Source organism: Ranitomeya variabilis, chromosome 3 (assembly GCF_051348905.1).
Source record: "Ranitomeya variabilis isolate aRanVar5 chromosome 3, aRanVar5.hap1, whole genome shotgun sequence".
Classification (NCBI taxonomy): Eukaryota; Metazoa; Chordata; class Amphibia; order Anura; family Dendrobatidae; genus Ranitomeya; species Ranitomeya variabilis.
The window spans coordinates 400,195,246-400,215,709 of record NC_135234.1 but is presented as its reverse complement, the minus strand read 5'-3'; the positions used below and the strand labels follow the sequence as shown (position 1 = coordinate 400,215,709).

Sequence of the window (20,464 nt, the reverse complement as noted above, 5' to 3'; positions counted from 1 at the left end):
TGGTGTCTCATCTTCCTCTTGACAATACCCTATAGATTCTCTATGGGGTTAAGGTGAGGCGAGTTTGCTGGCCAATCAAGCACAGTGATAATGTTTTTAAACCAGGTATTGGTGCCTTTGGCAGTGTGGATATGTTCCAAGTCCTGCTGGAGAATGAAATTTCCATCTCCAAAAAGCTTGAGGGCAGAGGGAAGCATGAAGTGCTTTAAAATTTCCTGGTAGATGGCTACTGTTGTGAATTCCGCTCTTGGGCTCCCTCCGGTGGTTGTAAGTGGCACTTTTGTGAGTTTAGCTCTTGGGCTCCCTCCGGTGGATTTAAGTGGAACTGCTGCTCCTTGGATTTAGCAGTCAGCAGCTGCTTCCACTGATCGTCTATTCTGGCTCGGCTATTTATCCTGGCTCTATCCTTCAGCTAGTGCCAGTTGTCAATGGTTCCTGCTTGGATTCACATCTCTCTTGGATTTCCCTGATGTTCTGACCAGTTCAGCAAAGTTAAGTCCTTACTTTGTTCTTTGCAGTCCACATTTTGTGGACTTTATCGTTCAGCACTTTCTGTGTTTTTTCTTGTCCAGCTTGTCAGTATGGATTTATTCAGTTAAGCTGGAAGCTCTGGGAAGCAGATTTACCCTCCACACCTTTAGTCAGGTGTGGAGATTTTTGTAAACTCTGTGGTGGATTTTTCTAGTTTTTAATACTGACCGCACAGTATTCTGTCCTATTCTATCTAGCTAGAGTGGCCTCCTTTGCTTCATCCTGGTTTCATTCTGCGTATGTCATTTCCCTCTCCACTCACAGTCAATATTTGTGGGGGGCTGTCTTCCTTTGGGGATTTTCTCTGAGGCAAGATAGCTTTCCTGTTTCTATCTTTAGGGACAGTTAGTCCTCCGGCTGTGATGAGGTGTCTAGGGAGTGACAGGAACATCCCACGGCTACTTCTAGTGTTGTGTTAAGATCAGGAACTGCGGTCAGTACAGGTACCACCTCCTCCAGAGCTCGTCCCATGTTGCTCCTAAACCACCAGTTCATAACAGGCTACGCTGACTTTGTTCTTGATAAAACACAGTGGACTTACACCAGCAGATGACATGGCTCCCCAAACCATCACTGATTGTGGAAACTTCACACTAGACCTCAAGCAGCTTGGATTGTGGCCTCTCCACTCTTCTTCCAGACCCTGGGACCTTGATTTCCAAATGAAATGCAAAATTTCTTTCATCTGAAAACACCACCTTGGATCACTGAGCAACAGTCCAGTTCTTTTTCTCCTTGGCACTGGTAAGACGCTTCAGGCATTGTCTATTGGTCATGAGTGGCTTGACAAGGAATGCGACACTTGTAGAGCGTGTCCTGAATACGTCTATTCCAGCAGCAGTCCACTCCTTGTAATCTCCCCAATTGTTTTAATGCCCTTTTCTTAAACCTTTCAACGCTGTGGTTATCACGGTTGCTTGTGCACCTTTTTCTACCACTTTTCCCTTCCACTCAACTTCCCATTAATATGCTTGGATACAGCACTCAGAACAGCCAGCCTCTTTAGCAACGACCTTTTGTGGCTTACCCTCCTTGTGGAGTGTGTCAATGACTGCCTTCTGGACATCTGTCAAGTCAGCAGTCTTCCCCATGATTGTAGAACCTACTGAAACAGACTAAGGGACAGTTTTAAATGCTTAGGAAACCTTTGCACGTGTTTATTGTTAATTATTCTAATTTACTGAGATAATAACTTTAGGGCTTTCATTGGCTGTAAGCCATAATCATCAACATTAACAGAAACACTTGAAATAGATCACGGTTTGTAAGGACTATATATAATTTGTAAGTTTCATTTTCTGTATTGAAGAACTGAAATAAATTAACTTTTTAATGATAGTCTAATTTAGTACGAAACACTTGTATTTATCCTGAAGGGTAAATGCAGCTACATTTGGGCGTAGGGAAAGCGGATTATGAAATAATCAAAAAGCCTTACCAATGGCTTCCAGTTTAAGGGCACCATAAAATAGGAATTTTGCACAATTCCAAATCTGTGTCTTTAATTGGGCTCCTGGCTGCTGTTTGGTAAAATCAATGCTGCATATCCACCAGTCCACTAATCATAAGCTCTATGAAATCTGGTCTGTGCCACTGATTGATAGATTCCTGCCCACACTTTGCATAGCCACAAAGCTGCCAATTAATGGCTGGGAGCAGACCTCGCCAAAGCTCATGAATAACTAGGACATGGCAAGATGTCATCACTGAGAAGATCAACAGAACGGCAGCAGATTAAAGCTTTTATCAAACAGCAAGAAGTCCAGTAAGTGACAGCATTAGCTTCAGGGTTTCTTCCCCTACTTTATGCTGCTCTCAAATAGGATAGTAAAAACCTACTGACAAACTAAGTTAGACCCAATATTGTTTTTCACACCACTAGTTGGAGCAAGATTAATATAAATAAATAGGAGTTTCTACTCACCTTGGCACTTGTGATTGAGCCAAATGGGGAAAATTCTTTCCTCAGCTTTTCATCATCAATAGTGTCATCCAGATTTTTAATATACAAATTTACTCCCTGTAAACAAGTAAAGACTATATCAGGGGTACTCAGTGACTTTGGCAGCTATGCAGGTTGCTTGGCAAAAGATCACCATGTGTTGCTGGTACATCGCTGCATAACGTAGATGAATAGGGTTACATTCAGACCCTTAGGCTTCTTTTACACTTACCCTGTTATTTGCGATATTTTTTTTGCGATACTTTTCGCCATATTGCCGCAATTTTCACGGTCTGCCGCAATAACGGACCGCAAAAAAACTTGCGGATTGACGTTTTTTGGGTTTCCAATACTATGGCAAAAGTATTGGGAGAAAAACAGTGTCCCACAAAAACGGAAGTCACGGTGTACTGCAAAAACAAGCTACCATTGTTTTTGCGGCCCGTGTCCGTAAGCCGTGAAAAATATCGAGCAGGCTTGAAATTTTTTCACAGCAGTAAATACGGCCCTCACGGAGCTCCGTGGAATTATTGCCGCCAGTTTTTACGGCCCCATAGAATCTATTGGGGCCGCAAAACCACGGTAAGTGTAAAATAAGCCTTAGGATACAACAAGCAAGTTGAAAAAAAATTGAGTTCCTCAGACTCGCTTGTTGCAACACCATTCACCTGAATTATGCTGTGATGAAGCAATGGTACATGGTGATCTTTGGCCACACAACTTGCCAACAAGGCTAAACTGATGGCTGCCACAATATACAATCGCAGCTACTATACACAAAGCAGTACTCTCCTGAAATATTTTTTGCATTTTTTACCCCCAATAGTCACATGAACATGGATTTTACAATGGTTGCATTTTATAGCAACCGATGGCATCTAGTCTGCATGGTAAAGCCAGATGAACTGAGCAGATTGATATATAGTTTTGTGGGGGAATATTCAGAATTACTTGTATTCCATTCACGTAAATCCCTGCCCTTCTATGCATAGGAGTTCAGTGAGTGGTTCTAACTGGCAATGACAGCTTTCCTTGTACTAGCATGTAACGGGGACAGCTTGAACGTTGATGAGGGCTGCCTACTGGACTCAAGCATTGAAAGAAGGGATTGAAATGAATGAACTACAAGCAATACTGATTCCCACAGACAGCACTGAATGTACAATGTCATGTATTTAGAATACATGTAATCCATACCTGATAGCGGCTGATCCTCTCTTGTTTTAACTGTTCAAACCTTCTTTTCAGCTCTGCTTGGCGCTCCACCTTTTTCTGGGCTCTGCCTACAAACATCACTTTTCCATTGACATCCCTTCCATTCATGTCATCTACAGCCTATAAAAAAATAAAATAGTAAATGTTAAAAGAACGTTACCGTTCAGTTTTCCCCACATTTAATCATCACTTCCGGCAGAGCTCCCGGGTGCCTGGCTCTCCCCTGCAGACACTGTGTCTGCCTGGTCCTCCAGGGGAGCTCTTACCTTATTTGCATCTTCATGTTTTTCAAAGCTGACAAAGCCAAACCCTTTGGACTTGCCACTGGTGTCAGTCATCACCTTAACGCTCAGAGTCTTCCCTGCAGCCAAGAGACACCAGTTAACCACAAAGGTTACAGGGTCACAGCATGCAGGTGCACGGCACACGCTTGATACCAGGCGCCCACATGCGGGAGCAGAGTCAGGTCTCATTGGGTTAACCACGGCATACGCGTGAAACCAACAGCCCACATGCATGGGCAGAGCGAAGGACCTCACAAAAGTTATCCACGGCACACACTAAGCCAGAAGCAAGTGTTGACTTGATGGGTTGAGGATTTCACACAGTTACCGTATTTGCTGAAAGTCTCCTTTAGCCGTTCATCATCCATATCTTCCCCAAAATTCTTGATGTAAACGTTTGTGAATTCCTTGGCTTTAGCTCCAAGTTCGGCTTCTCTCTCCCTTCGGCATTTAAAGCGACCAACAAACCTGCATGACAAAGAAAATAAGGTTGTATTACAACTATGTAGTAGAGGTTATCTGGGACAAACAAACCTCACATTAAAACCTCATTCAGGAGTTCATTTTCACGTAGGAGATAAAGGACAAAGTTTTACCAACGATTTTCATCAGTTTTTGGTTTAATTTTCATTTGTTTTTCTCATATGGGAAGAAAAAAAAAAAGTTTCTCCACCTTCTTTTCTGTAATAGTCTGTGTAAAAAGGACTGCACTTGGATGGCATCCAAATGCTGTCAGATTTCACAGCCCCATAGACTTGAATTGACGATTTTGATCCAACACAAATCAATATCAAACATTTCTCCATGATTTGGCGCAGACTGCTTGGTCCATGAAAAAATCATGGACATGTGAACAGCCCCATTCACTGTTACAAGTGCTAAAAGTGTAAAACATGGATAATAAAAGCACACAAAAAAAAAAGGACGTCTCAATAAGCCCCAATGCTGTGCAATTGGGCAAGGTCACAAAGAAGGTGCTGATGGCTACAATTCTTTCCTGTAGGGTAAACAAAGCAGTACATAGTAGTCCCATTAATTTTTTTTTTATATAAATCCGTGTATAAAGTGTATTTATTCACTTACAGTCACCTTCTCCAGGATTCAGCACTGTTCTACTTCTCTTTGGAATGAATGCACCACTCTTCAGATAAAGGGTTATACTACACACTGCAGGACTCAGGAGTGGCTTCTACACCTATCAGACTTAAGGCCCCGTCACACATAGCGATTTACCAACGATCACGACCAGCGATACGACCTGGCCGTGATCGTTGGTAAGTCGCTGTGTGGTCGCTGGGGAGCTGTCACACAGACAGCTCTCTCCAGCGACCAACGATCAGGGGAACGACTTCGGCATCGTTGAAACTGTCTTCAACGATGCCGAAGTCCCCCTGCAGCACCCGGGTAACCAGGGTAAACATCAGGTTACTAAGCGCAGGGCCGCGCTTAGTAACCCGATGTTTACCCTGGTTACCAAAAAAAAAAAAAAAACACTACATACTCACCATCTGATGTCCGTCAGGTCCCTTGCCGTCTGCTTCCCGCTCTGACTGAGATCCGGCCGTACAGTGAAAGCAGAGCGCAGCGGTGACGTCACCGCTGTGCTGTACTTTCACTTTGCGGCGTTCAGTCAGTGTGGGAAGCAGACGGCAAGGGACCTGACGGACATCAGATGGTGAGTATGTACTGTTTGTTTTTTGTTACATTTACGCTGGTAACCAGGGTAAACATTGGGTTACTAAGCGCGGCCCTGCGCTTAGTAACCCGATGTTTACCCTGGTTACCAGTGAAGACATCGCTGGATCGGTGTCACACACACCGATTCAGCGATGTCAGCGGGACCTCAATGACCAAAAAACGGCCCAGGCCATTCCGACACGACCAGCGATCTCACAGCAGGGGCCTGGTCGCTGGTACGTGTCACACATAGCGAGATCGCTACTGAGGTCGCTGTTGCGTCACAAAACTTGTGACTCAGCAGCGATCTCGCTAGCGATCTCGCTATGTGAGACGGGGCCTTTAGGCTAGTTTCACATTTGCATTTAAAAAGCAAACGCAGGTGGTGAAAAAAACGCATGTAAACGCGTGCAAACGCTGCATTTTTTAGACGCATGCATTTTTTCCTGCGTTTGCGTTTTTGAAACGCATGCTGAGAAGTGTATGACAGCTGCCAATCATCAAATTCATCTAGAAAACCCACTATAAATAGAAATATCTAGGGTTAGGATCCCTAGGGTTAGGGTTAGGATCCCTTTATCACCTTGATGGTGGGGGGTGGCTTATCTTAGGGTTAAGGTACCGTCACATTAAGCGACGCTGCAGCGATATCGACAACGATGCCGATCGCTGCAGCGTCGCTGTGTGGTCGCTGGAGAGCTGTCACACAGACAGCTCTCCAGCGACCAACGATGCCGAAGTCCCCGGGTAACCAGGGTAAACATCGGGTTACTAAGCGCAGGGCCGCGCTTAGTAACCCGATGTTTACCCTGGTTACCATTGTAAATGTAAAAAAAAAAAAAAAAACAGTACATACTCACATTCTGTTGTCTGTCAGGTCCCTGGCCGTCTGCTTCCCGCACTGACTGTGAGCGCCGGCCGTCCGTAAAGTAAAAGCAGAGCACAGCGGTGACGTCACCGCTGTGCTTTACGGCCGGCCGGCGCTCAGTCAGTGCGGGAAGCAGACGGCCAGGGACCTGACGGACATCAGAAGGTGAGTATGTACTGTTTTTTTTTTACATTTACAATGGTAACCAGGGTAAATATCGGGTTACTAAGCGCGGCCCTGCGCTTAGTAACCCGATATTTACCCTGGTTACCATTGTAAAACATTGCTGGCATCGTTGCTTTTGCTGTCAAACACGACGATACATGCCGATCTGACGACCAAATAAAGTTCTGGACTTTCAGCAACGACCAGCGATATCACAGCAGGATCCAGATCGCTGCTGCGTGTCAAACACAACGATATCGCTATCCAGGACGCTGCAACGTCACGGATCGCTATCGTTATCGTTGCAAAGTCGTTTAGTGTGAAGGTACCTTTAGGGTTTGGATCCCTTTATCACCTTGATGGTGGGGGGTGGCTTATCTTAGGGTTAGGATCCCTTTATCACCTTGATGGTTGGGGGTGGCTTATCAGTGTGTATTCTTTTTTTCTTTCTATAAAAACGCATGCGTTTTAAACGCAAACAAACGCATGTGCTTAAAAACGCATGCGTTTACATAGACAGCAATACGTTTTTTGCCGCAAAAAAACGCATGTGTTTTTTTGCGGCAAAAAAACGCCTCTAGAAATTACTACATGTTGCATTTCTGCAACAAAACGTAAGCATAGAAATGACGCATGCGTCGTCAAAACGCATACAAAAAAACGCATGCGCTTTTAATGTTAAATATAGGAAAAAAACGCATGCTTTTTTTTGCGCTAAAATGCAGCTGCAAAAAACGCAAATGTGAAACCAGCCTTACACTGTAAAAGACTACTGCCTCAAAGAGCAAGCCGGCTAGTATGAAGAGCAGAGCGGTACTGGATCCCAGAGTAGGTGGTGGTGAGTACATCACACACACAAAGCTATAGAAAAAAAATTCTTCAAGGGAGTCCTTGTCTTAATAGATGGCCATGCCTTGTCTTGTCAGAGAACCATTCTGTTCTAAGGCGCTCTACTCACTCTGGTTGATAGATTGGGCCCTCAAAGGGACAAGTCACAAAAATGAAATGATATTCAATACTACGACAGTGCTGCAGGTTATGTTTAAACACACAGAAATGGGGAATAAAAATAAGTATAAGATAAAGCAGTCTGCCCTTCACACCCATGATAGCAGACATCGATATATAAGCCTATCAAGCAGCCCAGAGTGAAGAATCCATGTTTCGGATGATAACTGTGTACCAAAGCATGATTTTAAATCATAATACTTTAAATTAAAACTTTATTTACTAGAACCAAGATAACGCTTTCAAAAGGCATGCAATACAAATAGCAAATAGGTGGTATAGGGGCAAGGTGTGATTTTCTAAAATACCTCTTAAAAGGTTTGTCCACTACTAGGACAACCCCTTCTCATTCCCCACACATGGCCCCAATAAAATAATAAAGCCTTTACTCGCCTCCTGTGCCGGCGCCGTTCCTGCAGTGTTGGCACTCGCGATCTCAGGCAAGTGAGCCTGCCGCCCAATCAGCACTGACGTCTGATCTCAAGATTTCCTCTTCATGTTCAATTCGTATGAAGGCAGGGCCAGTGATGTCAGTGCAGATTAGGCTCTGGACTCACGTGTCATAAGAACCGCACGAGAGCCCCGGGACCGTGAGTGCCAACACAGCAGGAACAGAGCCAGCAGGTGAGGGGAGTATAGGCTTTATTTGATCAGGGCCAAGCGTGGGGAATGAGAAGGGGTTATCCTAGTAGTGGACAACCCCTTTAATTCTGCCGGTGTACCAAATGTTGATTCATTCGACTCCCTCTGTGGCATCTAACAATTGCTCCAATTCTAGACTCTATGGTTCAATTCCCTGCACAATCTCAGTGCCATAAAGTTATACTTTCACACAGCCTCACACTTTGCGGTCATTGAGCAGCATGCCATTCATCTTCTCTATGGCTCTATCCGCAGCATCTTGTGTTTCAAAGTGCACAAAAGCATATCCCTTGGAGCCATTCTCATCGCACACCACCTGTAAAAGACATTTATTAATGACCTAGTGTGCGCTGAAAAAAATAAATAAAAATACCCTAGTTATACAAGGAGGTGCTAAACGTACCTTGCAAGAAAGAATGTTGCCAAAAGCAGAAAAAGTGTCATAAAGTGCTTTGTTGTCAATTGATTTGTCGAGATTCTTTATGAAAACATTGCCCACTCCAGATTTCCTAAGTGATGGGTCACGCTGGGACCACATAATTCGAATAGGTTTTCCTTTGATTACATCAAAGTTCATGGTATCCAGCGCACGCTCGGCTGCAGATTCAAGAAATGCATTAAAATATTGAATTAGTTTCAATACAGCAATGATATTACAAAGTATACAAGAGAACGGACCGAGTGCTGAAATACAACGTCAGTAAGTGCTGTGTAATTGTTTAAAAAAACCTAGCAAGTTCATAAGCCAATGGCGACTCCGAGACTGTACAATAATATATAATACAAGAAAGTAGTTTTTTGTTCATTGATAGCGACACAGCAAATTCATACTATAGGGCTGTGATCCTACAGGCAAATGCAATCTGTAAATTTCATAGAATCTGCAGCAAAAAAGGTGGGGACAGACTCCTGCCACGGATGACCCAGTGGATCCGCATGATTCATAGGCTGATCAGGTTTTTTTTAGTGCAGAATCTGCGCAAATAAGCATACTGCACATATTCACAGCCACACATCAGTTATTATTTTGCACAAATTTGTTTTCCACTTCATGTAAATGGTACAAATACCATTTGCATTGGATGAATTATGAGGATTTAGGCACAGAATCTGCACCCAAATCCATATTAAATCTTGAACATGAGAACATAGCCTTAATATTTCCCTTATACACTGTATATCCGACATTGCAATAAAATAGCCCTCGCAGGCAGGGTCCTCTCCTCCTGTACCAGCTGTGACCTGTATTGTTCAAGATTATTGTACTTGCTTTTATTATGTATACCCCTCCTCACATGTAAAGCGCCATGGAATAAATGGCGCTATAATAATAAATAATAATAATAATAATAATAATAATAATAAATACTCAAAAAAACAAAATCAGGATTAATGCCTTAGTAAAACTTTTAAAGTTGCTCAGGCTGTAACTGGGACATGTTGTGGGGTCAGGCAATAAAGCACCGAGCTCCCAGCAAGCGCAGCAACTGGAATGTAGAGGAGTTTATTTATAGTAATGCAGATTTACATGCCGATTGCTGCCACACAAACCTGACACTAACACCATCACCACACACATCAGGGTGATCCTGACATAGGATACAGGAGAAGAGGCCAAGATTGCCCATTATCTGCCTACAACACAAGGGGTGCACACATGGCATCAGTGACGGTCTTTCCCCGAGTATAGCTGCACATAAACATAAAGGTGCCCAATTCACCCGTGCAAACGTGCGCTCTGTTGTGCATTTTGGGCCTGCACACCTACAGGAGACACACCCAGACTACTACTTCTGGATGTCAGTCCCCAGTAGGCGTATATTCCCGAAAAAGATGCACGATAAAGCACACATTTGCTCTGTTGACACCATTATTATCTATGACCCCGTTTTGCGGGGCGTTCAGACAAACTCACAGGGGTCCAATGCACTGGTTCCAGAACACAGTGTGAAAGCACCCTTATTCCCACCATGACTTTACAACAAATATCTATCATATGGGTGGGTGTAAGGAGCAGACTCAGAAGCCAAGACCACTTTTTACATGGAAAGGGACAGTGGTATATGTATAGTTTTCATATCTGGTATTTAACTACTTACCATAGATGCTTTCAAGTGCAGAGTGACATTTAAGTGGTTTCATGTTGTTTAGTAGGGGTATGCTCACATATGTAGCTGCTGTCACTGCACTACTAGGCTTCTTTCACACTTCAGTTGTTTGGCGTCAATCTGCTCAGACATAGTGACAGATCCATCACAATTGTTGAGAAAATGGTTCTAACGGATCCGTTTTTTTTCACGGATCCGTTACTTGGGGGGTTGTCTGGGAAAAGTATCTACTTTTTGGAGCATGCGCAATTGAAAACGCGGATTGGGGCGACGGATCCGCCGAAATGACGGTCGCGACGGATCCGTCGCCCATAGGCGCCCATTCTATGGAATGGCGGATGCGACGGATTCGTCGTGAACCGCCATTTCGGCGCAGACAAAAAACGTTATAATGTCCGTCAATGTCTAGATGACGTCCGCCAAATCGACGGATTCGTCGCATGGCGGATGGAACGGATGACCATCCGCCACAATCCGTCGCTAATGCATGTCTATGGGAGAATAGCGGATCCGCCCCAAAAAAAAATGGCGGATCCGCTATTTGACGAAAATGGCGGTTTCAAACTGACACCAAAAGACTGAAGTGTGAAAGAGGCCTAAGAAGATCATCTTGTGTCTGAGCTTCATAGGACACTAGTAAATTAACAATCAGGGCTGTAGAGTCGCCAAGCCAAACCAACGACTGAGGGATAAGTGCACACGTCGCAGAATTGCCGCGGAAATTTCCGCGGCAATTCTGCAACTCCTGCCGCGGATATATCGCATGCGGAATTGGCATGCATATTCCTGCTAAACACTAGCGTTTTGCTAACATAATTAGCTTGCAGAATGCTAGTGTTTTCCAAACGATCTGTAGCATCGCTTGGAAAACTGATTGACAGATTGACAAGTGTGACCAACTTTTTACTATTGATGCTGCCTATGCAGCATCGATAGTAAAAAGATATGATAAAAATAATTTTAAAAAACGGTTATTCTCACCTTCCGAAGGCCCCCAATCTCCCCAGCGGTGCACGCGGCGGCTTCTGTTCCTATAGATGCTTTGTGTGCAGGACTTGCGATGACGTCACGGTCACATGACCGCGACATCATCGCAGGTCCTTCACACAAAGCATCCCTGGGAACGGAAGCGGCCGCGTGCACCGCTGAGAGGCGGGAAGTCTCCGGGGGCCATCACGATTTTTTATTTTATTTTTTTTTTAACAATTATATGGTGCCCAGTCCGTGGAGGAAAGTCTCCTCTCCTCCACCCTGGGTACCAACCGCACATGATCCGCTTACTTAAGCGGATCAATGCATTCCTATGTGTGCGGAATCCCCGGGATTCCACAGATTATTGAACATGCTGCGTTTTTTTCTGGAATGCATTTCCGCTCAGGAAAACAACGCAGCATGTGCACAAAAAATGTGGATTGCATTCTATTAAATAGGATGCTTAATGTGAGTGTTTTTTTGCGGTTTTATACAGTTTTTATAGCGAAAAACCGTGAAAAAAACGCGACGTGTGCACACAGCCTGACTCCGACTCCTCAATTTACCTGACTCCGACTCCACAGCACTGCTTCACTACTGAGCATGTGCATAAAGTGTAGAAAGATTCATCTCCACTAAAAGCCGAGACCCTTAGATCAGGAACAGAACAGACATTTATAGGACATTTTAAAGCTTTTACAAATTATGAATACATTTACAGCGCATCCTGCAATGTGCTTCTATACAAAATGTAGTCCCCGCCTCTATAATGTAAATTGCTGCAGAATATGTTGGCGCTGTATAAATAAAAATTATTATATATTTTAGGAGTCTGAGTCAATCCAATTTAACCCCCGGTGAGCCCGCATCAAAGCCGGGACATGTCAGCTGTTTTGAACAGCTGACATGTGCCTGCAATAGGCGCGGGTGGAATCGGGATCCGCCCGCACCTATTAACTAGTTAAATGCCACTGTCAAACTCCGACAGCGGCATTTAACAAGCGCATCTGGACAGAAATGCGCGCATCGGTGACCCCGTCACGTGATTGGGGGTCATTGGTCCGTCGGCATGACAACCAGAGGTCTCCTTGAGACCTCTATGGTTGTTGATACCAGATTGCTATGAGCGACTCAAAAAAAAAATAAAAATCAAACACCTACACATTTGGTATCGCCGCATTCAGAATCGCCCCCCCCAAAAAAAATATAAAAAAAAAAAAAGGAATGACCTGATCGTTAAACGGCAAAGCGATAAAAAAAAACCAAAAAAATTCAAAATGCAGAATTAAGTTTTTTTGGTCGCTGCGACATTGCATTAAAATGCAATAACAGGCAATGAAAAGAAAGTATCTGCACCAGAATGGTATAAAAAATGTCAGCTCGGCACAAAAGAATAAGCCCTCAACCAACCAGAGATCTCGAAAAATAAAGACGCTACGGGTAGCGGAATATGGCGCAATTTTTTTTAAGCAAAGTTTGGAATTTTTTTTCACCACTAGATTAAAAAAAAAAAAAGAACCTAGACAAGTTTGGTGTCTATGAACTCGTAATGACCTGGAGAATCATAATTTCAGGTCAGTTTTAGCATTTAGTGAACCTAGCAAAAAAGCTAAAAAAAAAAAAAAACAAGTGTGGGATTGCACCTTTTTTGCAATTTCACAGCCCTTGGAATTTTATCCCCGTTTTCTAGTACACGACAATGCTCGGACCTGACACCCATAATGTGGTGGTGCACCATCTTGGGTGTCCGAGCATTCCCACATGAACAGTTTCCTGAAAAGTGGATTGGTCGTCGTGGGCCAGTTGAATGGCCACCAAGGTCTCCAGATCTGACCCCCTTAGACTTATCTTTGGGGTCATCTGAAGGCAATTGTCTATGCTGTGAAGATAAGAGATGTGCAGCATCTGACACAACAGATACTGGAAGCCTGTGCTAGCATTTCTTCTGCGATGTTGCCTTCAGCGTGTCAAGAGTGGGAGAAGAGGGTTGCATTGACAATCCAACACAATGGGCAGCACTTTCAACACATTTTATAAGTGGTCATAAATTTGTAAAACACTTATGAAAGAATAAAGGTACGTTAAAACCAAGCACACCATTGTTTTTCTTTCGAAATTCTCAATAAGTTTGATGTGTCACATGACCCTCTTCCCATTTAAAAAAATAAAGTTGGATCCAAAATGGCCACCATGGTCACCACCCATCAGGAAAAGTATTCCCCCTCCCATATACTAATGTGCCACAAACAGGAAGTTGATATCACCAACCATTCCCATTTAATTTAGGTGTATCCATATAAATGGCCCACCCTGTACAACTCCACCAAAAGGGACTCTGACTCCACAGCTCTGTTAACAATATATATTTCTATTGTACAAGCGATTGAAAAATACCAGGTTCAAGTTGCGAGGTGGTGGTGGAATGAAATATGTGAAAATAATTAAAGTAGTTGTCCACTATTTGGACAATCCTTCAAATACCAGAGCTGTGTCTTCAGGGGCTTGAGCACCCGTTATGCCACAAGAGCCCTGTAGTCAATCTGTGGTTGTGCTCCTCTCTCGCTTTGAATGTTTATGTTGTGTCCTGAACCAGAAAAACATTTCTCCACGGGTAGTTGAACCTTTTCATTGGTAATTGTGGGGTGATAACACCAGCTTTACTTTCAGTTTCTGTCCCGTTTCTCCAACATGGAAAGATCATGACAAGACGTTCAATAGCTTCTGACAAGCAAAATTAACCTATCCTTTCAGTGTAAGGAGTTGCAAAACCTGCATTTCTAAAATGACCATAGACAGGATACAAATGCCCAATGCATAGCAGGAATATAAGATTCTTGAGACATTCAGATGGTCTACAAACGTGGTATACTTAATTCGGTGCCCTAAATGTCTTGTCTCCATGTTGGAAAAACAAGACACAAACTGAAAGTGAAGATGAGGCCTAATCACCACAAATGACAGGCCAAAAACCCATCTACCTGTGACCAGAACAAAGTTAAACAATATATAAGGTGTCATTAAAAGGCAACTTCAAATCACAAAAACACAAAAGTCCAAAAAAACATATACATGGTTATACGGGCTAGAGGCATCTCAATGTTAGTCTTCCCATCATATGAATCAATAAATGGTTCTAATGCCATATACAACCAAAAATAGTGCTCACTCCCCTTGAAATAGCATAACCGCAAAACGCGTGTCGGGACACAGGTGGCTGCATGTGGGGTCTCTTCCTCAGCCTGGATGGGAGTAATAGTAACAAAAGCCCCCACCTGCTGTCATCTTCGGACTTTATTAGAACTCCTCATTCTCCTCTGTTCGCGCCGATCGCCGGCAGAGCAGGGGAGAATGGCAAGAGCGTCTTCAGCACGCGGCGCCGGGGAACAGCACTTACGCTAGCGCTTCTTCCCCATTCCCGAAGCCAGTCACACGGATGACATAAATTTGTGTTCTCAGTGTGCGGGATGTGCCGACGGTAAAAAACAGACATGTCTACGTGTGGGGCACACAGACACATGGTCCGTGGAAACACACAGACATGTGCACAGACCCATTCATTTGAATGGGTCTGTGTGTGTCAGTGTCTCCGGTATGTGTGAAAACTGTCACCACACGTACCGGAGACATGGATGTGTGAAAGAGGCCTAATATGGACACTCAGACTTTATGGCAGATCTGCAAAACAGATAAGACTCACAGCGAGTCTCACTATCCAGAAAACTATGGGGAACTGTGCTGTCCAAGAAATAAAAAACAGTACTAAGAAGTGTTCAAAATATGAATGCAGCCTAGGACCAAATTCAGACAAGCATATTGAGGGTGAATTTGGGATCTTTGAAGCAGTCAGTATGAAACTTTAAACCTACAGTTGGGCTGGAACTTGTAATACACAGCTGAGACTGCCTTAAGATTGCTATTACAAGTGCAGGAGAATAGTGGGTATTGCACGCTTACTATCTGCTGTACCTGTACTTGCCAATCTTTCTAGATGCAAGAGGCACAAAATGACAATTAGTGATAACCAGGGCTGTGGAGTCGGAGACCATTTTGGTGGAGTCGGTGTCATGGAAATTGAGGAATTGGAGGTTTGGCTTACCGACTCCACAGCCCTGGTATGAGGGAGTCGGAGTCAGCGTCATGGAAATTGAGGAGTCGGAGGTTAGGTTTACCGACTCCACAGCCCTGGTGATAACACGCAGTTCCCACACCTATGTGACCAACACAAGAGCATAGTGGCATCAGATGCAAAAACACTTTTGCAGTTCAGTGTGGTGTGCATGTGTCATCAATGCCCATTAAAAGGGACTGTCAGCACAGAATGACTGTTCAGACTAAGTACAGGTGTCTGAAACATCATAGCAGGGCCAAACATTTAAAGGGAACCTGTCAGTAGGATTGTGCATAGTAACCTGCACAAAGTATCAGGTCGCTGCCATTATACTGCATAAAATGATACCTTGGTTGATGAAATTTGTCTTGTGGTTGTTCTGTAATCTTTATTTTCAGTTTTGTGTTAATGACATTCTCGTGCCCCGAGGCGGGGACGGTATATGTGGTGCTCTGATTAGATATTCATAATGCAGCCTGCTGACAGGTCACTGATCTGCTCTGCAGCATAATCGCATGGTTACTGTGCACTTAATCCCTTTTGCAGATTAACTTGAGCGAGGAGAAAAAAGCATGCACAATAGCAGCTGTTGGCGATCTCCAAGAGCTGCTAATGCGCAGGCGGCGCCATCTTGAAGGACTTTTTTTTCTCCAGCAAGATGGCGCTGCCAGCACCTATCGAATCTCTATACAAACCAATAGCTGCTACTGCGCAGGCGCCATTTTCAAAATGACTTTCCTCACTCAAGCAAATCTGCAAAAGAGAATAAGTGCCAAGTAACCATGCGATTATACTGCAGCGCAGGTGCCACGGCTGGCACCTGCCTTCAGAAGCTTTTTTTCTTTAATTCAGTATGTGATGGTATCACTATGTAAACTAGGGGGCAGGTCAGTGAGGGATCAGTGACCTGTCAGCGTTATGAATATACAATCAGAGCACCACATACACCAACCCCACCCCGCAGCACAAGCAATATCATTAACACAAAACCGAAAATAAAGATTAGGAAACAGCCACAAGACTGATTTCATCAACCAAGGTATCATTTTACTCAGTATAATGGTGCAGACCTGACACTGTGTGTAGGTTACTGTGCACAATCCTGCTGACAGGGTCACTTTAAATGCACCTTCCCACCTATCTCTGCACCCCCTCTGACAGCTCTGGCTTTATAGAGCCACAGAAGTTTGGAGGTAGTTGGAAAGCAAGCAGGCGAGAAGGTGCAATTAACGGACTATCAACACAATGACTGTTCAAACCAAGTCCCATCACTAAGGCTATGTGCACATGATGCGGATTTGCTGCGGATCCGCAGCGGATTTTTCCGTGCAGAAACGCTGCAGATCCGCCCTGTGATGTACAGTATAATGTTATTCAATGGGAAAAAAAATAGCTGTGCAGATGGTGCAGAAAAATCTGTGCGGAATTGATGCGGATTTCAAAGAAGTGCATGTCACTTCTTTTGTGCGGATCTGCAGCGTTTCTGCATCCCTCCATGTTAAAATTCTGCAGTGGCAAAAACCACAGAAAATCCGCACAAAATCCGCATAAAAAACGGGGCAAATCCGTGGCTGCGGATTCTGCCAGTAGATGTGGATTTTGTGCCGAAAATTCTGCACCTCTTTTCCTCCATGTGCACATAGCCCAAGTGCTTCGTGGCAGGGCCAATTATTTATATACACCTTCCACCTATCCCCACCCTTCCCTGGTTCTATGAAGCCAGAACTGTCAAAGAAGATAGGGTAGGTGGAGATTAGGAAAAACAAGCAAGTGGGAAGGTGCACTTAAAATGTTTGGCCTTGCCATGATGCTTCAGGTGCCTGTACTTAGTCTGGACAGTCAGTTACAGCGGTTTGTCTGTAGCATCATCAGTTTATGGGATATCATGACTGCAGTCAAGTCAATCAGAAGGTAGGATTGGCGTTTCAGTGATGAATGGGGTATAAATGAATAATTTGTAACATAGTTAGCAAGGCCGAAAAAAGACATTTGTCCATCCAGTTCATCCTATATTCCGTCAGAATAAATCCCCAGATCTACGTCCTTCTAAAGAACCTAATAACTAAGATACAATATTGTTACGCTCCAGGAAGACATCCAGGCCTCTCTCTTGTACTTTATCTGAATTGCTGCCTGCAACTTTTTTTTTACTGAAAGGTTTATTTTGCCTCCATTCACATTGTATCCGGAGGTGAGCAGGGTTGGAGACATGTTTATTGATACCTGCCAGGATAAGAGCATGAGCAACAGTTATCATTAAACGTGGAGTAACCACCCCTGCCTACCTGAAAGGTAATTTCAATAAAGAAATCAGCAAAGCTCAAGAAAAAAAACAATAAAACAAATGCAGGTAGTCTGGGCACTGTATTAGAACACCACTACATAAGGCTGTGTAAGACTTAAGATTAAGTTCACACTTAGTTTTTTTGGGGGGTGGGAAGATTTTTTGGAGCGGAACTCTGCAAATCCTCCTAAAAAAAACTTGGGAGCTTTCCATTCCAAAACCTCAGCAAAAAGACACAGTCTTAGTACCCTTCCGACATATCCTGGAACATCCCCAGAGGCCTCCATTCACCAGAGGCCAACATTTGTGTTCTGGGAGTGTTGACTATATGGAAAGTACAGCAGACTGCTTTCCTATTTAGGGGGCAACTACAGAGAAACCTATTCCACTTTTACGGTGTTCATATGGTGACGGATGCTTCAGGCTCCATCCTGACTGTGGTCAGTGTCCGGGCACACTTCTTCTAAGTGCATGTGCCCGATGGTGGGCACGGACACAGTGCTGTCAGATGGGCTGAAACAAATCGGCAGCAACACACACAAAGCCAAGCACATTAGAGCGACATGACAATGACATATTGGCCAGTCAGTGAGCCAACACAGCCATACTCACCGTCTGCAGGCTGCTGGAAGTTGACATAGGCATAACCAAGAGACCTTCTTGTGATCATGTCCCTGCACACCCGTATAGACAGCACTGGCCCAGCTGGACTAAACTTCTCATAGAGCATGGCTTCTGTGACATCAGGATGGAGGTCACCCACATAGAGGGAGGCCATAGGATAACTGCTGGTGGCTGTGTGCATCACCCGACCAGGTTACACCGCACTACAGGCCCGGGGGATCTCCACAGAAGTCACCGGCTAGGAAGGCGCCTGGGTCACCGGCAGCCACAGGGAATATAGGGCGGTTACTGCACGACCACACCGAGGGAAGCCGATAGTACGGGCTCGGCGGAGTTATACTTGTGATGAGAGAGTCATGTGCTCAGGCTGGTGCTTGGTTATGGTGCTTTCACTAGATGAAACGTGACGGGCAAGGAGCAGTTGACCGGCTGACGTTCCGTGGAGAGACCGGGGGGTTACAGTCTTGCGAAGTGACCCGTGTACCGAGCAGTGTGTGTCTTGTAGTTACCCCTCTTATTTATAGCTTTAGCTTTGCGCCCCGGTCGCCCTCAGGAAAGCACCTTGTAGCCGGCACCCCGCTCGGCAGCGAGTACAAGAGAGGCCGACAATAGCTGGAAGTACGGCTTTTATATCCAGGTCGCAGGTGCACCGGCCTAGCCCTTTAGTCACAGCGCCCTCTGGTGCGCGCCAACCATATAGCAAGTAGCAACGCGCCATATTGCTAGTGGCGTGTGTCAGTTTTCGGTTTCCGCTTGTTTAACTCATCTTTCCGGTTTGTGTTTTTTTTTTGTTTTGTGATCTGTTAGAAGCCGTTGACGCATGACTAGAAAAACTGAGAGGTGTGCGCATGCGTCAAATTCTTCCCACTCGTGTACTGTGGTACTAGAACTCCGGTGCCATCCAGTGGTTATTTTCTTTGCACACTTGTGCTAGTCACAGACTAACGGACGACTTTTACTTCCTCTAGCTAGTCAAGGTCGATCCTGAGTCTAAAACTGTTTGTGGTAGTAGTGAGCAGTCCATAATACACTAGTGTGTGTTCACTAAACTAACAGTGCGCAAGTACACAACTTAGGCTAGGTTCACATTTGCGTACATGAGAGCTGCGGATGGCAGCGTACTTCCCTTCTTCCTCCCTGAAACCCTGCCTACTCTGCATGCATCCTGCGTACCTATCTTTAACATTGGGTACGCAGGACATGCGGATGCGTCCGCATGCGGCGATTTGAGGTGTGCAGCGACCGTACGGGAATGCAAAATTTTGCATTCCCGTATGGTCGCCGCACACCTCAAATCGCCGCATGCGGACGCATCCGCATGTCCTGCGTACCCAATGTTAAAGATAGGTACGCAGGATGCATGCAGAGTAGGCGGACCTAAACGGCGGAATTTCATGGAGGAAGTACGCTGCCATCCGCAAAGCCCCCATACGCAAGTGTGAACCCGGCCTTACATTGTCAGAGGTCCCTGCTTCAGAAGACAACTGCCTCGGCACCTGCAAAAGCCATGTTCCACACAGGGATGCTAGTATGTATGTGGCTCAGTGGAAAAGCATGGTAATGTTCCTAAGAGTGAGCCAGGTGTTGGTGTATCGTGCAGGTTTGCTGTTGCATCTACTTTGTTTATAGGGTTGTGCACTACTAGGACACCCTACTTGGTCCCAATAAAATAAAAAAAGCTTATACTCCCCTCCCATGCTGGCGCTGTTCTAGCAGTGTCCTACTGTGGTTGATGTGATCAGCCAATCACTGTTGGCGTTACTGTCTCCACCTTGGTACAAACTGAACATGAGAGGAAGTCCGGGCTGCAGCTGATCTCTGATTTTCCTCTTCATGTTCAATTCGGTCGAAGGTGGTAACAGTAACGCTGATTGGGCATCGGGCACCACCTGTCATACAACCACCCGAGCTCCAGGAACGTGATACGGCTGGAACGGCGCCTGCACGGGAGGTGAGCATAGGCTTTTTTATTTTATCGGGGCCAAACATTTAGATCATGAAAGGGTTGTTGTCCTAGTAGTGGGAAACCCATTTCA

General features: G+C 44.7%; 1 protein-coding gene across 2 annotated transcripts in view; it reads right to left on the bottom strand.

Annotated features, from left to right (window-relative positions):
- Positions 1-19,032, bottom strand: part of PABPC4 (poly(A) binding protein cytoplasmic 4) — a 49,745-nt gene extending 30,713 nt beyond the window's left edge. Inside the window, exons 1-7 of one of the 2 annotated variants that reach the window (XM_077296166.1) lie at positions 18,417-19,032; positions 8,736-8,929; positions 8,533-8,648; positions 4,301-4,440; positions 3,955-4,049; positions 3,671-3,808; positions 2,456-2,551 (exon numbers count right to left, since the gene is read on the bottom strand). In XM_077296166.1, the coding sequence (XP_077152281.1) occupies positions 2,456-2,551; positions 3,671-3,808; positions 3,955-4,049; positions 4,301-4,440; positions 8,533-8,648; positions 8,736-8,929; positions 18,417-18,609 (972 nt within the window). In that variant the 5' untranslated portion in view covers positions 18,610-19,032. Of the gene's footprint in view, positions 1-2,455; positions 2,552-3,670; positions 3,809-3,954; positions 4,050-4,300; positions 4,441-8,532; positions 8,649-8,735; positions 8,930-18,416 lie in introns of those variants that run through there. The other variant, XM_077296167.1, reaches the window with a different exon arrangement.
- Positions 19,033-20,464: the final 1,432 nt, after the last annotated feature.